This window comes from Zea mays, chromosome 6 (assembly GCF_902167145.1).
Source record: "Zea mays cultivar B73 chromosome 6, Zm-B73-REFERENCE-NAM-5.0, whole genome shotgun sequence".
Classification (NCBI taxonomy): domain Eukaryota; kingdom Viridiplantae; phylum Streptophyta; class Magnoliopsida; order Poales; family Poaceae; genus Zea; species Zea mays.
The window spans coordinates 40,757,594-40,775,939 of record NC_050101.1 but is presented as its reverse complement, the minus strand read 5'-3'; the positions used below and the strand labels follow the sequence as shown (position 1 = coordinate 40,775,939).

The following is an 18,346-nucleotide window of genomic DNA, read 5'->3' as shown; positions in this document are numbered from 1 at the left end:
CGCCGTCGCCATCCCCGCGCGGCTGCTCCAAGGAAGGAAACTCTAATCCCACTATACCCGTCCCCGCTCTCCTCTCTCGAGCCATCATGGAAGGTTCACTCTCTCTCGCCATCCCCGCGCGGCTGCTCCAAGGAAGGAAGGTTCGACCCCGCCATCGCCATCCTCGCGCGGCTGCCTTCCCCTCTCGCCATCCCCGCACGGCTGCTCCAAGGAAGGAAGGTCCGACCCCGCCATCTCCGCAGTGGGAGATTCCGATCCTTTGCGCCCGCGCGCGCCATGGAGCCGGTGTCCCGGAAGCGCAAGAGCGCGCCCCGGTGTGCTCCGCCACCAGGTCCCTCCAAGATTTGGCCTCCCGCAAGCGCGCTTACCGGGGCTCCGAGCCGCAGCAATCCCACTGCACCGATGCCCCCGTCCCAGCCGTGGTGATGACGGCCCCCGCGGCGAGCGGCGCATCGGCGTCAGCGAGGGTCCTCTCGGGGCGCGAGCTCAAGCGGAAGGTGGGCTGCATCGACAACGCCATGCGGATCGGGCGGCGGAAGCGGCTGGAGAGCGAGTACGACCTCGGCGATGAGATCGGGCACGGCAAGTTCGGGTCCGTCCGCGTCTGCCGCCCCAAGGCCGGGACCCGGGGCGAGGAGGAGTTCGCCTGCAAGGCCCTGCCAAAGAACGGCGGTGACACGACCCACCGCGAGGTGGAGATCATGCATCACCTCTCGGGCCACCCGGGCGTCGTCACGCTCAGGGCGTCTTTGAAGACACCGATGGCTCCTCGATGAGGTGGTCAGGGAGGGTAAACTCTCAGAGCGCCGCGCCGCCAATGTGATCAAGGAGCTCATGGTGGTCCTCAAGTACTGCCACGAGATGGGCATCGTGCATAGGGACGTCAAGCCGGAGAATGTTCTGCTCACCAGGTCTAGAAGGTTGAAGCTTGCAGATTTTGGATTGGCCGTGCGAGTTGCTGATGGTAAGTATCTTGAAAGATTGCGACCTATATGTTTGTCACTTCACGTGCGTCATCTATATGGGTACTGAGTAGTCGATATGATTCTGTTCTAGTATTATAGTCCTTCAAAATGCTGCCAGGTAAGTAGATCACAATGGCGGAGAACGAGAATACTCAATAGGAAGATTACATCAAATCCTTATGGTGTTGTATTGGTTACTCTCTTGTCATAGTGCTCGAATTTTGCATTAGGAAGAATGGTTTATTTTGCTAATGCACACATAAACTAGGCGTTACACTAGGCTGGCAGATCCGACGGTAAGCTTATTCATCTCCTCCTGACTCGTCACACTATGATGGCAGCTGGCTGGGTTCCCGCGGATCTAGTTTTCAATTGATGATTCAGATGGAAGCCACACTTTTGCAGCGTGTAAGAATATTCACTGGCTGTACACATATTTTGGGTGTTCGATTTTGTCAAGTTATAAACTTCTGATGATGCATATGGGAAGTCTGTCAAAATATTATGTCACACTCACGTTTTCAACTTGACACTGGATCTGGAATATGGCTTGGTTTGAGGGTGTTCATAGCTCGATAACTTTGTAGTTCAAGCAGGTATCTGGACCAACATGAACAAGCTCATGCTCTAGCACAGCCCGACAAAAGCCATCTTCTTGTTAAATGGGCAGATAGCCTGTAAGTATCCACGGATAAGAGAGGACATCAAAATAATTTTGCCATCCCTTTCAGTACATGAGGTTGATTTTACTCCAAGAGTAACTTTCTGCTTTTTTATCCTATAGTATTGCAGGATTGAGTAGCCAACACTCATCGCAGGAGGATGGCGGAGGGAAGGAGGTGAGGAGGCTGCGCAGTAGTCACAGGCCTTAGAGACGATGAGTTAACTTTCGTGTATATGAAACGCTGAGTTAACTCAGTGTCTCTAATATAATAAAGTTAACTTATGCGCAGTAGTCACAGGCCTTAGAAAAATATATGACAGCGCCTCTTACTGAAAGTCATCAACAGCTACTCTCAAGTGCCCAACACTCATCGCCACATTTACTTTATTGATGCTAAAAGTTAATTAGGTCATGGTCATAACAATATAAAAAAGATGGCGAATGACTAAGCGTGTGTTTCTATCTTTATTATGCATTCCCTCGTGACATGATATTGACATTAAAGAGATGTAATGATTCAAGGAACATTTGTTTCTTAATATTTTCTATGCAGGACTGAATGCTCTTGCCAGATGCAGTGAACCTTCAAGTCTTTCGTGGCTGCCCCACATTCTTCGCAATTACACTTTAATGTTTATATTCGATCATTCCTGATCTTGTCTTTTACAGGATGTCTGTTGAGATGGTTGCTTGCATACATCTGTTAAGATGGTTGCTTTCTGGTATATATTAGGACATTGTCATCTTTTTCAACTCATGTGGTTTTTATAGGTTGTTATTCTTCAATGCTTCAAATAGTATGACTTTCTTCTAAAGCTACACAGGCTCTATGGAAGCACACATCTATAAGTGAATGGTGTTCAATGAGGTAAACAACTAAGCATAAACCTTGGATATCATCGTGAAGGTCCTTTCTTTTTGAGAAAGGATACACAACGAACTAAATGATCCAATGTCTGCCAAGTACTTTGGTGGTGGTATGAAGATAACTCCAATAGCTGATCCGTCTAGCAACAATCTTGAGGTAACTACGTGATCAGCATTCATTTTATAAATTTTGTCTTGTATATATTAGGACATTTTCGTCTTTTTAACTCATGTGGTTCTTTATAGGTTGTTATTCTTTATGATTTCAAATGGTACTTTCTTCTGAAGCAACACAGTCTCTATGGAGGCACACATCTATCAGTGAATGGTGTTTCATCAATGAGGTAAACAACTAAGCATAGACCTTGAATATCGTCATGAAGGTTCTTTCCTTTTGAGAAAGGATGCATAGCGATGTAAATGATCCAGAGTCTTCTTCAAGAAGAAAAATGTACCAAGTTATAGGGTATATCTTCATAGGATCGAGTTTGCCTGGATATATTGTTATGATAGATGATTATTCTAAATTGTTTTGTTTCATAGGATACATGCATTACACATTCTGCACTCCTTGATTTTACCTTACAACAAGCATTATGTTACATTTATGACTTATTTCTCATTTCCACACATGGTGATCTATATCAAAATAATAGTGATGAAAAAGATGAAATATAATCTATTTTGTGGACAGAAAACCTTGACTGAAATTGTGACTTCTAATTGTACACTTCCTTCTGAACCTTAGTTTGGTAATATGGCAGGCCAACATAATGAGAGAGAGAGAATTTCCATGCTTCATCATTACAAAAGTTTGGGGGGGGGGATGTTCTGATGTTTCTGAAGAGGCTACTGAGATCAAAGTAATTTATTCTGAACATAGCTTCCATTTATCAAACAATGTAGATCATAAGATATTCAAACTAAACATTCTATCTAGGATTATATAGAATAGGTTTGTTGATTGACTAAGGCCAGGATTCAAGATTTATTTCAGAGCAAAAATATATGTGCAGTCACGGTAAGAATTTTATCCATTTAATTTATTTTCTTAAAACTACCTTATTGTTTTCTTGTTAGCTAACAAAATTCTGAGATTAATGGTGCCAGTCTATCAGTTATTTTTTTATAAAAAGTATGAAAGAAGTCCATAACTAATTCTGTAACTTTGATATTCAAGTGGGTGTTGGCCTAATGATTTTCCAGCAACTGGGAGGAATAAATGCCTTAGGTTTTTGTACAAGCTATATTTTTTTTCTTTGCTGGTTGTCTGTCAGTTATTGTTTTCTGAAAAAGTATGAAAGAAGTTAATAACTGATTCTGTAACTTTTATATTCAGGTGGGTGTTGGCCGGATGATTTTTAGCAACTGAGAGGAATAAATGCCTTAGGTTTCTATTCAAGTGCCCAACACTCATCGCCATCAACTAATGTCTTGTTTGAGATTTCAGTGCTTCATTTAACTTCCAGCTTGTGTTGTCTTAGCTTACTATGGCATTAACGCGCTACTCTCCTGAATTGTCTGACTAAATTTTTTTACGAGTCCACCATATATTTTTGTTAAATATTACAATATTCACCGTGGGTTATGTGATGTGTCACTTCTTCCACCTCATTCACTATGATTGTCATGTGATATGTATCATGTATTCATGGTAAATGCATTTTATGCTACAAGCACTTGTGATTTTGCTAACTGTATCCAGTTATGCAATCCACAATCCTTTGTAACAGTATAGGTTTATGCCAAACAAGACATTAGTTGAATGATATGTTCAAACTATGGAAATGCTTTTCTCTTTTTGCTCCAACAATTTACATTAACAAAAAATATCCTTCTGTTAGTGCCTTGATGTCTGGGATGGATTCCTTTGTCTTGACTCTTGAGTATAGTGTGTTTCTGACTCTCATTTGCCAGTTTTGTTGAATTTTATGCTCATAACTTGAGAAACTTTTATTATAAGTGTACACTGTTTTATTTTTTAATGTTGTTTGACTGATTACTGCAAGGAACCTTGTGGAGGTATTGAATATGTTTGCTTGATGGATTGAAGATCCAAACTCGAATGCCTTCTAACTTCATATCCCACGAGTCTATGATTACTTGTGGTTTGCTGAAGATGGCATGAAGATGCAGGTGATTATTGCTTGTTTTGTGGCTCATTTCCTTTTACTTAGTTAACTCCCTATTAGGCAGCTACTGCACCAGCAAACCTGTCAACATAATATTTTTTTACTACCTCTTGGAATCTTCAATACTGGAACAGATTGTTTATGGCAAAGGCATCTCAGTTGATACCTTGATTTGGTCTTCTAGGTTGATAAGCATGCACTTGGTGGGGTACAAATATCTGGTTAATTCATTCAGTTGCCACTGTTTACAACTGTAGAAGGATATAAGTTTTTTATATGAATTCACAACTCATGTTTGAATCGTGGCACTCAGTTCATGTTGACAAAGGTTGAAGTCCACTACACACAAAAAAATGTGAATTCAACAGTTGAAAAAATGTCTGTTGTGTAAGCACATGGTGAAGTAATTCCTTCAAAGAAAATATTTTTGTGACTTATTCTTTTCTGAGTTCACTTCCAGTCATCACCATTTGTGTCATATATGTTCTAAAACAAGGCTCTTATAGGTAACCAATATTGTCCACTTGATACAAGCAGCAGAAAACTATTGAGGTGATGTGCATGTTTCGTATAAATGAGGTTTAGAAGCCAAATACATCTGCATGCCTTGATTTCTAAGCCACAATTAAAACTGAGGGCGGGCTTATGACAATAAATTCTAAGCTACAGTTATAAACAAGGCTCTTATAGGGCGTGTTATGTAGTTAGTTTTCTTCGCTTCATTCTATACTTCACACTGAACATAGAGAGAGGCTTGTTCTGTAAACCTACTAATCCAGGACTCATGAGAGCGAGAAAGTAAGGATGTCATGAATACAATATTTGTGTGGCAACAATATTAGACATTGTACTCTTTCTTTTCAAATTATAACTCATTCTCTTCTTTTTAAATTATAAGTCGTTCCAATATTTTTAGATATATAACAAAAATTATACATTTGAATAGTATGTCTATAGCAGATTACTTGAATGGCTAATAAATATTAAATTTTACTGCACATGATGGGTTTATTCTATGTGTAATGCTTTTAAGGTATGTATTTTTTTTAAAAAAAATTAAAAGATGTTAACAAGAACATAAAATGATAATTAATATTTTTGAACTTCAATGCATCTTATCAGAATATGTTCATTCCGTAACAAAGCACGAGCATTTACCTAGTCTGAGATGAAATCCTGAGAGGCACGGCGCCACGACAGAGCGCGCCAAGGCGCGCGTACGGTACTAAACGTCCCCAAAATCTGAAGCTTATTATGGGCCTGATTTTTATGCACTGGGCTCACCTGTCGGCCCTCCGCTGCAGCTCCAGCCCCCAGACCCAGAGGCCAGATCCCCTTCCGTCTCAACTATTCCTTCGCACGCCGCCGGCACCCGCAGGGCCCCACCTGCCAGTGAAAACTTCTCCCCCGCAGTTCCATCTCTCCGTCGCCGTCGTCGTCGCGTCCTCCGCGTCTCCGGCGAGTCTAGAGAGAGAGAGAGAGAGAGAGAGAGGAAGGAGGGTGGAGGGCCGCGCCCATGGACGCGGAGCTTCTGGAGCTGCAGCGGCAGCTAGAGGCGGCGCAGAGCGCGAGGTCCAGCGTGCGCCTGTCGGAGCGGAACGTGGTGGAGTTGGTGCGGAAGCTGCAGGAGCGAGGCATCATCGACTTCGACCTCCTCCACACCGTCTCCGGCAAGGAGTACATCACATCCGTACGCCCTCTGGCCTCCCTCTCTCTATCCGTCCCCTCTACTTTGCTGCCCCGATCCCATCAACACCATCGCCCCGCCCCTTCTTTCTCTCGTTTGGTTGGATTTACCACTGCAGCAGCCCCTAAGCGTATGTTACTGCATTTAGAGATAAACTGTGTCAACGATCTGGCCTGAATTTTCTTTACACATATGCGTCAGCCTTTATTATAGTAGCTGCTGAACTAAACCAACATTTAGGAAGGGTTTTTAGGACGTCGGGGTTAATAACTCAAAGGAACAATTGGATCTATACCATTAAAAGATCTAAACTTTAGATATATACCATGGACCCCACATGTCATTGACTCATGTGGACCCACATGTAAGTGAGATAGTAATGGTATGGATCCAAATTGGTGATCTTTTAATGGTATGGATCCAAATTTCCCTAACTCAAAAGGATACTGCGTAGTGGGATGTCATTATTCATTTCGGAAGCAGGGAATTTTATGGAACATGTTTTTTATTTAATGGACTCTGGACTATGCCTTAGTAATATCTTAAGAGCAAACCTCTGGATGGGTTCTGGTGTTTGTAACGAATACTCTTATCTCCTTTCTCGAGAGATTTGCTAAAATGGCCACCTCAATACTAGAGATACAATGGCAGTTGCACATTTTTATGTCCCTAGCAGGTTAAGAGTTATTGCGTCATTTCATCTAGAATTCCTATGATATGGGATGACCGGATGACCTTTTTTGGTGTTCAGCTCTGTTCTGAACACTTGCTCAGTTGAGAATTCATGGTTTTCTAGCTGATCCATGGTCAACTATGGTGTTGCAGGACCATTTGAAGCATGAGATTAAGATGGAGATCAAGAAGAGAGGCCGTGCATCTCTAGTTGACTTATCAGATACCCTGGGGGTGGACCTTTACCATGTTGAGAGGCAGTCACAGAAGGTCGTCTCCGATGATCCCACTCTAATGCTGATAAATGGCGAGATCATGTCACAATCTTACTGGGACACCGTGACGGAAGAGATAAATGAGAAGCTTCAGGAGCGCAGTCAGATTGCCTTGGCAGAGATTGCTGCTCAGTTACATATTGGATCCGAGCTTGTCATCAGTATCCTCGAGCCGCGGCTTGGAACTATTGTATGCTTCTCATGGCTTTTCTTGTAGTGGTAGCTCATTTCCCTTTGTTCTGTAGTTTGAATTCAGTAATCTTGATGCAACCTGTCATTTCAAGCATTATGAATTAGCTGATTCATATGAGTCAGCTCTTAGAAGAACCATAAAGTGGTTTTAGGCAGTGTTGTATGTGTTAGTCTCTTGGTATGTGTGGTGCTTTAGATCATGGTCCATTGGCAAATCTGGTGCTTAGGATCAGAATGTTTAGTTGAGTTTCACATTTTCTAACTTTAAATCTCCATGTTGCAATACTTTATTTCCAATATTTTTACATATATGTCATTCACAAAAACTTTTACATGCTGTTCTGCTATCATTACTGCCCTCCTTCCAGGTGAAAGGAAGGCTAGAAGGCGGACAGCTATACACTCCAGCGTATGTCTCACGGATTACTGCTATGGTTCGTGGTGCTGCAAGGGGTATAACAGTGCCAACAAACCTGCCATCTGTTTGGAACTCCTTGCAACAACAGCTTCATGAGATGCATGGTGCTAGTGGAGTTTCTGTGGAAGGTTCATTCTTCCAATCCATTTTCAATGGTTTGCTAAAAGAAGGTGCTGTACTGGGATCAGTCCGTGCAGGAGGACAGTGGACACCAGCTGTAAGATCTGCAATTGTTTAATTGATATTCTTAATTCCCAAATTGTGTTTAACTTTCTCGTCTTTTTATTCTCTGTTAGGTTTTCGCCCATGCCCAAAAGGAGAGTGTTGATGCTTTTTTCTCACAGGTTGAGATGTTTGTAACTTACGCTTTCGTTCCTACATTTCAGCATATATTGGAATAGTAGAGTATAGTATTTTGGTCTAATGGCAAATCAGACTTCAGAGCAAAGTATAAATGGATCTAGACAATACCTAAAATCCAAGCGTGTGTGGTATTTTCATGCACACCCACGCACACATGCACACCTGCCTACACATTGCATCTTGCCAGTACTTTTAACATCTTTGTGTCTAGTATTTAACACAACCACCTTTATTTGTATCTCAATACTCTGTGTTGTTGTGATGCATTATTTCCTTTTGTATTGACTCGTTCATTTTTGTGTACAGAACTCTTACATTGGGTACGACGTGCTTCAGAAACTTGCAATTCCTCAACCTAAACAGTTCTTGGAGGTACTTGAGGGTACCAATATGAATTTCCTGTTACAGTCATCTTTATTTTCTTACAATGTTTATCTAATTATTTCCTGTAGGCCCGATATCCAGATGGTATTGCATTGGATGCTGTCTTTGTTCATACTTCTGTGGTTGATATGCTCGATACTGCGGTTGGTGATGCAATTGAGAATGGACACTGGTATTGTTAAATTTCATCTCTTAATATTTAATTGTGATTTCCGCTGCTATTTGCTCCTAACTTGACATGTATTGCCCATTTGCCCCCCGCCCCTTTATGTTTCTCTTTGATTCTCTCCCTATGCACGTGGTGTTGAACTATTGCAAACAGGTTGTGATATAGCATCATAGTAGAGATGCAAATGATGTAAACTGATCAAGTAATAATAAGTTATGTAAAACTTTGGTACTTTTCAGTAATTAACTAAGTTATATTCACTGAAACAGCTGGGACTTAAACGACAGTATCAACAATTTCGAGTGCATCATTATCTCTGTTTCAGCGTTTTCTAGTTGACTGTAGTGACTCTGCTTTGCTGCCATGGCAACTACTTTTGTGGTTCCATAAGCTATTCTTTCTTCTTTCAGGATTGATTCTCTTTCAGTTCTTCCATCATATATTAGTGGACCAGATGCAACCAAAATTTTATCTATCTGTCCATCTCTGCAGAAGGCTATCAAGGTGGGTGCTTTTAAGTAGTTCAAGTTGTAGTTTTTTTTCATGATGACCAACTCTTCTTTCTTTTGCAGTCTTCTAAAGCAGTGGTATTTGGAGAGTCATGTGTCTTCAGTAACATGTTTATTAAGGTGAGTCGTCAATGCTTCATGGCCTTGTGATAACCTTTTTTGCAACTGTCTACTCTTTGTATTTTATACATTACAGCTTCCGAATTAATCCAACCTCCCTTATTTTGTGAACAATTTCAGGGTATTTTTGACCGACTTGAGAAAGATATGGACTCGTTTGGTATTAGACTTAGTGTTGGTCAAGGAAGACCTGTGAATACGAATCTGGGTAGTGAGCACAAGACAGGGTCTGGTCAGCACTCGGACACAAAAGATCTTGGTGGTAATGGCACTAGCAGTACCGGTGCTTCATCAGACAGAGGGTCAAAGAAGAAAAGGGGGAAAGGGACAGGGTCTACCAAAGGTGGATCACTTGAAAAGGATGATGACAATGAAGAAAGCATTCCTGTTAAGGGCAAGAAATCTCACAGGAAAAACAAGGATGCTGGTGCATCTGGTGACATAAAACATGGTGGTAAAAAAACGTCAGAGAAAATGATAGAGGAGAATGCAAATATCTTTCCTGATGAATTGATAGAAGAAAAGGTTTTGGCTGTTGCTCCAGAGTTAGAAGAGTTGGGAGGTCAGGAATTAGATCAATATTTCGACAACTGTTTCTTTTTGAGTTGAAGTGATTCTAGAAGTTCACTAATTCTTTAAATGAATATTAGGCTCTGATGACTCAAATGCCCCCCTTAAATTGTTGTCTTCTCACCTGAGGCCAATGCTTGTTGACTCATGGGCAAAGAAACGGAACACCATGCTGTCAGGAAATGCTGAAAGAAGGCGACGCTTGCTCGATAATCTGCAGAAGCAGATAGATGAGGTAATCAGTTTATGCATCCCATTTATACATTGGTTTCTTTTTGTATTCTCCCTGTTTTTTTTAGTTTCCTGGGTGGTTGTGTTGAGATTGTTGACCTTCTTCTGTATATGTATTGCCTCAGGTTTATGTCATTGCTGCTCTAGTTTGATTCAAATCATCTTTCTGCATTTCTACACCTTTTTGTGATCCTAAATCATGTGACCATTTTGATGTTATCGTCATATATTATTTATCTTTTGTTTTCTTAATGGTTTTTTTTGTCTATTTTGACCAGGCTGTCCTGGAGATACAACTCTATGAAAAAGCTTTGGATGTATTTGAGGAAGATCCTACTACTTCTGTAAGCTGCTATAGGCATCATTCTCACAAGATTGCTTGCTTCCCAAATGAGTTGTGAGCATTTACTTATGGTTATTTTGATTCTCCCTTTTTTTTGTGGTTGCAGGGTATACTACACAAGCATCTTCTAAGAAGTATGGGCACTCCAATAGTTGACAAAGTTTTGATTACATTGGTAATCTTTATACCCCTGCTCATGGACACATGTTTTTCAGCAAGTTAGTAATTTAGGAATAGTTTCTTTTGCATATTATGGTTTTGCTTCCACACTTTATACTGCTCTAGCTGTTTTACTCTGCCTTCTGTTATTGTTATGGTGTTCTATTGTTTGATGAGCTTGACAAGTGCAACTACTTTTGAGCTTCTATTTCAACTTTGAATCATTTAAAGGTTCTTTAGAGTTATTTCTCTGAACCATCAATAGGATAAGGACAACAAATTGAAGAATGGAATGGAGGTTGAGGATAGCGAAGATCATGTCCAATTGAGCACTGCTGACCGAAGCTCTCTGGTATAGTTAGCCTATTTTTCATTCTGCCATGTATCATGTGAGGTTCCCTGCATCAGTCCTTAACGATAACTTCATTTGGTTTAACTTCATGGACTTACTCTCTGTGTGAATGCAAAAAATAATTCTTCAGGCCAAGGATCTTCCTAGTGCATTGTCATTGAAGGCTCAAGCTTTAATTGAAGCATTAGAGGGAAAGGTATGACTTTGAATATCAAGTAAAATTTGGCATATTGGAGTCATCAATTTTATATTTCTTTTACACCTGTAATGTTTAACAGCTACAATGCGATGCGCTAGAAGTTACACGATAGTATTTTACACCTGTAATGTTTAACAGCTACAATGTGATGCGCTAGAAGTTACATGATAGCACCTATAAGTTGTGGTATGGATAGGATTTGACCAATTAACGTGAGAATATTATTGGAGCAATAAAATTGTCTCTTTGGAAGTTCACTGATGATTCTTAATTATTAGAGTGTTCTTCGATGGTAGGACCGTAGGAGGCCAAACAAGATCATGACCCTCCCTTAAGCTAATTTTTTCTTAAGAATAATACTAGCCTTTAGGTTTTATCTTCTATATGCTAACTAGATGAACACAATCATGTTTGTGCCAGTTCACCCCTCGCATTTGCATTAACTACCATCTCCACCACATGGCGCAGTGCCATACTGTCAAGATGCCATATTCTGATTTTGTCGAATACACTAGCGAATCTGTAGTTGCTTCTTGCTTGTATTGTGCCTATATCCTTTAAAAAGTCATGCCAAGATATCAGCAATTCTATTTTCTAGTACCAGGTAGAATGAATATGAAAACAGTATCCAGGAAAGGTATGCATACATAAAGTTTTGAATTTGGTCTTAGTATATCATGTAAGAAAAGCTTGTCTAATTCAAAATGTTGCTTCAGACAGTGGTTTAGATTTTATGAGATCATGCTTATGAGAAGTTTGGCATACCTAAAAAAGTCGTATATTATTACTTCATCAAATATACACATTTTCAAGCTTGTCATTGTGGTTTTATTGTCTAACCGTAATGACAAATTTCTGTCTCGATATATAATTAAGTTGCTTAACATCCAATATGACCTGGAATTTACATTCCTTTCTAACCTTCTATTAATAATTTGTGGCAGAGGTTTGATTCATTTATGGATGCCTTAAGAGATATACTGGAGGAAAGGTAATGTGTAATGTTTGTGACTGTAACTCACATTTCTTGTAGTTATCAGAGTGCTTACTCATATTTTTTGGAAGCAGTGGCTTGACATTTAAGAAGCTTGATAAAAGGTTAGAGAGGACAATGCTGCATTCCTATCGCAAGGTATGTTGTTTGCTTTCTGAACTGCACAACAGGGTTCATAGAACTGGTTTGAACCGGTTGGTTCCTTGTAACCAGTCCCAGAACAGGTTTCCAAATTTTAGCCAGATCATTCCCTAAATCACATCCATCCTATTTGATATGCCAATTTATTAGATAGGCATATGACTCAAAATTAATCATGAAAAGCTCAAATGGAAAGTTAAGCAAACTTTGGGAAAGCTGGGACCTTTCTTTTAGGGTTTTGGAAACTGATATATTGTACTACCTCCGTTCTCGAATATTTGTCACCCGTTAGTTCATTTTTGAACTAAAACGCGACAAATAAAAAAGAACGGAGGGAGTAGTTCTTTTTTTTTGTTCCCTCTTTGTTTGGATTTTTTTTTGTATTTGGCTGAATCATAGTTTGCTAAATACCTATCAGTCATATGGTGGTATTTGTTACATTTAAAAAAAACTTGGCCGGGGAGGGAAAGCCTCCCCCCCCCCCCCCCCCCCCCCCCGATTATATTAAGAAGAGACCGAAACATGGTCCCGGTCGAGAAAATACCCGAACCCTGGCCCCCCATCACTAGCGGGTCGTCACCGCCCGCTCTGCAACGACCCAGTCGGAGGGTGGCGCACATGACTGTTAGAATATAATATAAGTGAATTGACCACCTTCTCCTATCAGTTTAAGCTTTTGGGTTGAATTGGTTGATGCATGCAACTTAATATGGTATCAGATCCAGAGGTCACGAGTTCGAATCCTGGTTAGCGCAATTAAAATAAAATAATTGTTACTCGCTCATATTCCACGTCTGAGACCCAAGAGAGGCTCGAGGTGATGAGGAGTGTTAGAATATAATATAAGCGAATTGACCACTTCCTCCTATCAGCTTAAGTTTTTAGGTTGGATTGACTGGTACATGCAACTTAATAAGGACGTAACCCGGGAGCGGGCGGGGCACAACAAGTGGATTTTTTTTAACAAAGCCCGAAATTCGCCCCCGAGGGGATCGAACCTAGGACCTGGAGGCGGTACTCGAAAATCTTAACTATTACGCTAGAGACCCTTTCACGATATTTGTTACATATCAGTATATCAGTGATATTTTTGTATCTCCGTCACTCCGTGTGCTACAATGCTGCTTATGTATTTAGCTTGGAAATGGTGCAGTGCAAACACAAGTACCAGAACACATGTCAAAATTTTTATGATCATATTACATAAGTTATTAGATTGATACGATGATGTTTAGAGTTTAGACTGCTCAAGGTATTGTGTGTGGGAAAAAGTTGATTTCAATTTCCAATATAGTATACAGTGTACTGAACAATGAATTTGTTATTTGCCTGGCGCCCTGGCATGCTAATTGCTTTTATGCCTAAACCGTCTATTGCTAATTATTTGACACTTCAATATATGTGAATGAAGGATTTGACAGCACAAGTTTCATCAGAGAATGATCCTGTTGCCTTTCTTCCAAAAGTCGTTGCTTTACTTTTCCTGCAGGTTTGTTTGAATTATGTATTTTATCCTTTTTGGTTCTCGAATTGTCATTCTATATTATTTTATTGATCTCATTTGCATTCTTTTTTAATAATTTGTAGGCATATAATAAGGCTATTCAGGCACCAGGAAGAGCTGTTGGTGCTGTTATCACACTGCTGAAGGTAACTACAAGTACTCTTCCATTTCTTGTTAGATATTCTGTAGTTCTGGCAGAACATCTTCTAAAATAATAGTAATTAATTAAAGTTGGTAGGTTCATGATCCATTTGCTTGACAAATTGACCTTCATATTCGTCATTTGGCTTCCAGAAGAATTTTTTCCCACACATCATGATGACAAACTTCTTTCTTATTTTTTATTCCGCCTATGTTGTCTCAACATAGCAGGTGCCTATAACATGAAGGGCAGGTTTGGTGCAGTTATGTGTCATTGAACATGCATGCCCTTTTGCTAGAAACTGCCTGGTTTTAGGAAGTGCTCTAGCTTATCTTATCAAGTTTTATTTATAATTTTAATGGGTGGAATCATCACCAGTGCGCATAATCTATTGAAATAGGTTCGAAACCCCCATGCTCGGTACATCTTTGCAGTGATCGGCTGGTTAAGCTTTTTAATAGATTCTGGATGTCTGAACTTATGTGATGTTGTATTTCTCATACTAGTAAATTTTGACGAAAGAAAATTTCTGTGTGATTGTACCACTCTTTGCCATTTCGTAGGATAAGCTGCCAGCTGCAACCTACAAGGTATTGACTGATTATCACAGCACTACTGTGAAACTTTTAGCACTACAAGCTGCTGCTACTGACGATGTAAGTCCACTTACACAACTATAAAACTTGTATCTACTTGCATTGGAGGAAAAATATTGTTTTTTTTTGCAATAGGTAATTGATTCTGGCTTAAAACTTGTAGTGCATAATGTTGAAAACTTTATAGATCGCCAGTTCGAATCTATTTGGAAAGCCATTCTGTAGCTGGTATATATTCATTAGCTTAACTTTTACTATTATGAGGACACATACGCCTAAGCATCATAACTTGCGCATACAGAAGTGATCCTCTAGCAATTTAGCACAACTATATATTTTAACTGACTGCCAACGTACGTTACTCTGCACTTTTATTCAATATTCATGCATGAACATGATGTTGGAACAATGTACAATCTTCTAGATGGGAACACAGTGAAACCATGAACATGTACCGTGTATTTGTCCTGTAGGAAGAAGATTGCACATCAGACCGAATGCGAGAAAGGAAGGAGGATCTGGAAGAAAGGCTGATGCCAGAACTGAAATCCCTGGTCCTCGGCACAAACAAAGAGTGATCAACAACATTCTTGTGCATACCGGACCATTTCGGCGTACATATACAAAGCAACACTCAGCTTAAAAGTTTTTTTTTGCTCTGTTTTTGCAATTTGCACCGTTTGAAAGCAAAAGATAGCAGGAAACAGGTTTACTGATTGTAAGAATCTGACTAGTTTATACTCCCGTTTACATTCCTGCACTAGGTTTCTACTGATAACAACAAAATTATACTATGGTGTAATGAAGAGCATAGTGGATGTTAACAGGGAATCAGGGATGAAAGTAGATATCTGAATTGTTAGGATAATATATATATATATACTCTATTCATTACCTAGGGTGATGATCCAACGCGTGCCCGCCTGTCTGACCGCACGCCCCCTCCCGTGCGGCTCGCGCCCTTGTGCGGCTTCGGCCTCGAGCGCTTTTGCCCTGCATGGCTCGCGCCGTGCCATGATTCACGCCCGCCACGGCTTCGCCCTGCGTGGCTCACACCTATGCACAGCTCTGCCCTCCCCCCACGACTCATTTTCTAGTTATATTAAGTCATTCCAATCAACATTAAGTTATTTTTAGAAAACATTAAATTATTTATTGTTTTTAGCTATTTTCTGTGGGTCTCAGACATTTTTTATGTTATTGGTTCAGTCATTCCAGAAAATATTTAGTCATTCTAGTTTTTTCTGGGCTTTCTCATACAATTTTTATGTTATTGGTTTAGTCGTTCCAGAAAATATTAAGCCATTTCAAGAAATATTAAGTAATTCTTGTTTTCCGGTCGTTTTTCATATTTTTCTAGATATTTTCTGTTTTGGTTTAGTCATTATAGGCAACATTATGTCATTCTAGCATTTCATATTTTTTTAGATATTCCTTATTTTTAGTTTAATCATTCTAGACAAAATGAAGTCATTTCAAGTATTTAGATACCATTAAGTCATCCATCGTATAGAAAACATTAAGTCATTTGAGCGCGTTAAGTCATTCATACTCAATAAGTTATTATATCTCGGCTTGGCTCGTGGGGGGGGGGGGGGGGGGGCACACGCAGGTACAACGACTTGGTTTTGTGAGCGGGTATGTGCTGGGTGAGGTGGCTCGGCTCGTGGGCGGGCGCGTGGTGGAATGTGGGCAGGGGCGCGCGGTATATGTGTTGCTGCCATGGCATGGCAACCACTGATCCATCACCTTAAGTGATGAATAGATCTGCCCTATATGTGTGTGTGAAATTTAATGTTGATATTTTCTTATGTTACCAAATGTATTATTACAAATAAGAATAAAATTTTACATAAATTGTTTTATGCATTATTTGCTCCCTTAACAAAAAGTGAAAAACTTCTGAATTTTATATCTATCATTAAAAATATATTATAAAAAATATATTATAAATTTAAGGTTTACCAATGCTGAATATAAATTTACATATATCCTATTTATTTGCGATCATAGAAAAATAGTCCAAATAAGTATATGTTTTCATCCTTTCTAAAAGTCGCTTAGAGGAGGGGTGAATAGGCGAAACTTGTAAATTATAAACTTTGAACACGAACTTCACCCGGGGTTAGGATTAGAAATAAGTAATAACGAAATCGGAGTGCGAAAGAGAGTTTTTCTTGCTATGAGTTGCTCAATCAATGCGGATGACCTTGGGAGCTAACTTAAGAGATTATGAGCAAGAGAACATTAGAGAGAGGGGAAAGGAAGATTACACTCTCTCAAGTCACTAAACACTAATGATCACTAGTCACAATTGTGGGACTTGGAGATGTTTGGAAGCTTTGAATGTGTCTTGAGATGGAGTATTTGCTCTTATATTGAATGTGAGTGAATGAAATGCTTGAGTATAATGAATGTAGGTGGTTGTGGTTGTATTTATAGCCACCAATCACTTCCTAGCCATTGCTCCTTTTATGCCGACCGCGGACGGTCCACGCCCCTGGTCCAGACGGTCCGCCCCTGCACATCAACGATTGAAATTACAACGGTCAGCAGTAACGGCTATATCAACGACTACAAGTGCATTTAATGCGTCGTCAGATTGTCAGACAGAGTAGTCGCGGACGGTCCGGCCGTGCACCCCGGATGGTCCGCGAGGACGCTAAAAAAGCATTTTAGCGAACCCGTCACCTTCGGGTTTTTCTAGTTTTTCAACGGTCGGATGGTCCGCGCCTGTCGGAGAGGAAATTCTCCGGCCGGGTGGCGGAACGCACCCGTCCTAAATCCTAAGATGAGGAGGGGCCTAAGCGTTTCGCCTGTCTATTGGGAGATCGATGAACACGAGTGAACACGAGGATTTAGAGTGGTTCAGGCCGCTGTGTTGTATTGAGTCTGTGAGCCTAAGAGCTTGTATGAACTTGTGAGTCTGAGAGTCTGAGTGAACCTGCCTTGTAACGTTGTGTGCCTTCCCTTTTATAGCTCAAGGGAGGCACATACAAGGATGCTGAGCCCCGACATGTGGGCCCAGGAACATAACAGAAGGAATATATTATAGGAGTAACTAACGCCTATGCAATCTCCTGGTGCCCTGATGTCCGCAGTCCACGCAGTATTGATATGCGGTGGCTGCTTCCTTGGTAACGCACGAGTAATGATGAGCATAGTGCGTGCAGTAGTATGGATGTGCTGTCTGCCAATGGAATGGACAGGCATGCCTCCTGCGGAATGGACTGCTCGCCGCCTGCCAGCGGAATGGACAGGGCTCATTAAATGCCGAGGTGGCACCTCACCTGACAGTGGAATGGACATGGCTCAATAAATGTGGAGGCGGCACATCGCCTGCCAGCGGAATGGACAGGGCTCATTAAATGCGGAGGCAGCACATCGCCTGCCAGTGGAATGGACAGGCGACACGCCTTATCCGCAATAAATGCAGAGGCCGCGCAGTCCCGAGGCCTTACGTTAGGCTCCGCCCGTTGGCTTACGTCACGTGCAGTAGGCCACGCGACAGCATCGGGTCTCCACCTGGGCGGGGAGCAGAAGCGTAAACGATAAGGTCCGGACACGTGTCGGCTCCGGACCCCCGTCTGGCCTCGATTAAGGCCTGGGTATTCTCTGTCCCAGAATCTCGGGACCCTGCTGTGAGCGGCCCGGATCCCACATAGAGGGGTCCGGACCCCATCCTAGGGGTCCAGTTT

At 41.0% G+C, this 18,346-nt stretch overlaps 2 protein-coding genes across 2 annotated transcripts; both read left to right on the top strand.

Moving 5' to 3' along the window:
• The first annotated feature begins 276 nt into the window (after positions 1-276).
• Positions 277-1,203, top strand: LOC103629213 (serine/threonine-protein kinase PEPKR2). The gene is given in 4 exon segments (XM_020540240.1): positions 277-307; positions 310-741; positions 744-761; positions 764-1,203. Coding segments are annotated over 4 exon segments (750 nt in total). The 3' UTR covers positions 1,033-1,203.
• Positions 1,204-5,799: 4,596 nt separating this feature from the next.
• LOC103629212 (E3 UFM1-protein ligase 1 homolog) lies at positions 5,800-15,544 on the top strand. The gene is made up of 20 exons (XM_008650387.4): positions 5,800-6,318; positions 7,141-7,452; positions 7,823-8,089; positions 8,169-8,216; positions 8,542-8,607; positions 8,688-8,791; positions 9,199-9,292; positions 9,361-9,417; positions 9,538-9,979; positions 10,068-10,222; positions 10,497-10,562; positions 10,668-10,736; positions 10,986-11,072; positions 11,203-11,268; positions 12,216-12,262; positions 12,340-12,403; positions 13,818-13,895; positions 13,994-14,056; positions 14,616-14,708; positions 15,122-15,544. Exons 1-20 carry the CDS (start codon positions 6,145-6,147, stop codon positions 15,224-15,226), a joined length of 2,457 nt encoding a protein of 818 aa, XP_008648609.1. The 5' UTR covers positions 5,800-6,144; the 3' UTR covers positions 15,227-15,544.
• The last annotated feature ends 2,802 nt before the right edge of the window (positions 15,545-18,346 follow it).

Bases quoted from the DNA above. Each gene is read 5' to 3' on its own strand.
- LOC103629212 (XM_008650387.4), top strand. From the start codon at position 6,145: ATGGACGCGGAGCTTCTGGAGCTGCAGCGGCAGCTAGAGGCGGCGCAG. The intron at 10,737-10,985 runs GTAATCTTTATA...AACCATCAATAG, and splicing joins ACAAAGTTTTGATTACATTG to GATAAGGACAACAAATTGAA. The intron at 11,073-11,202 runs GTATAGTTAGCC...ATAATTCTTCAG, and splicing joins CTGCTGACCGAAGCTCTCTG to GCCAAGGATCTTCCTAGTGC.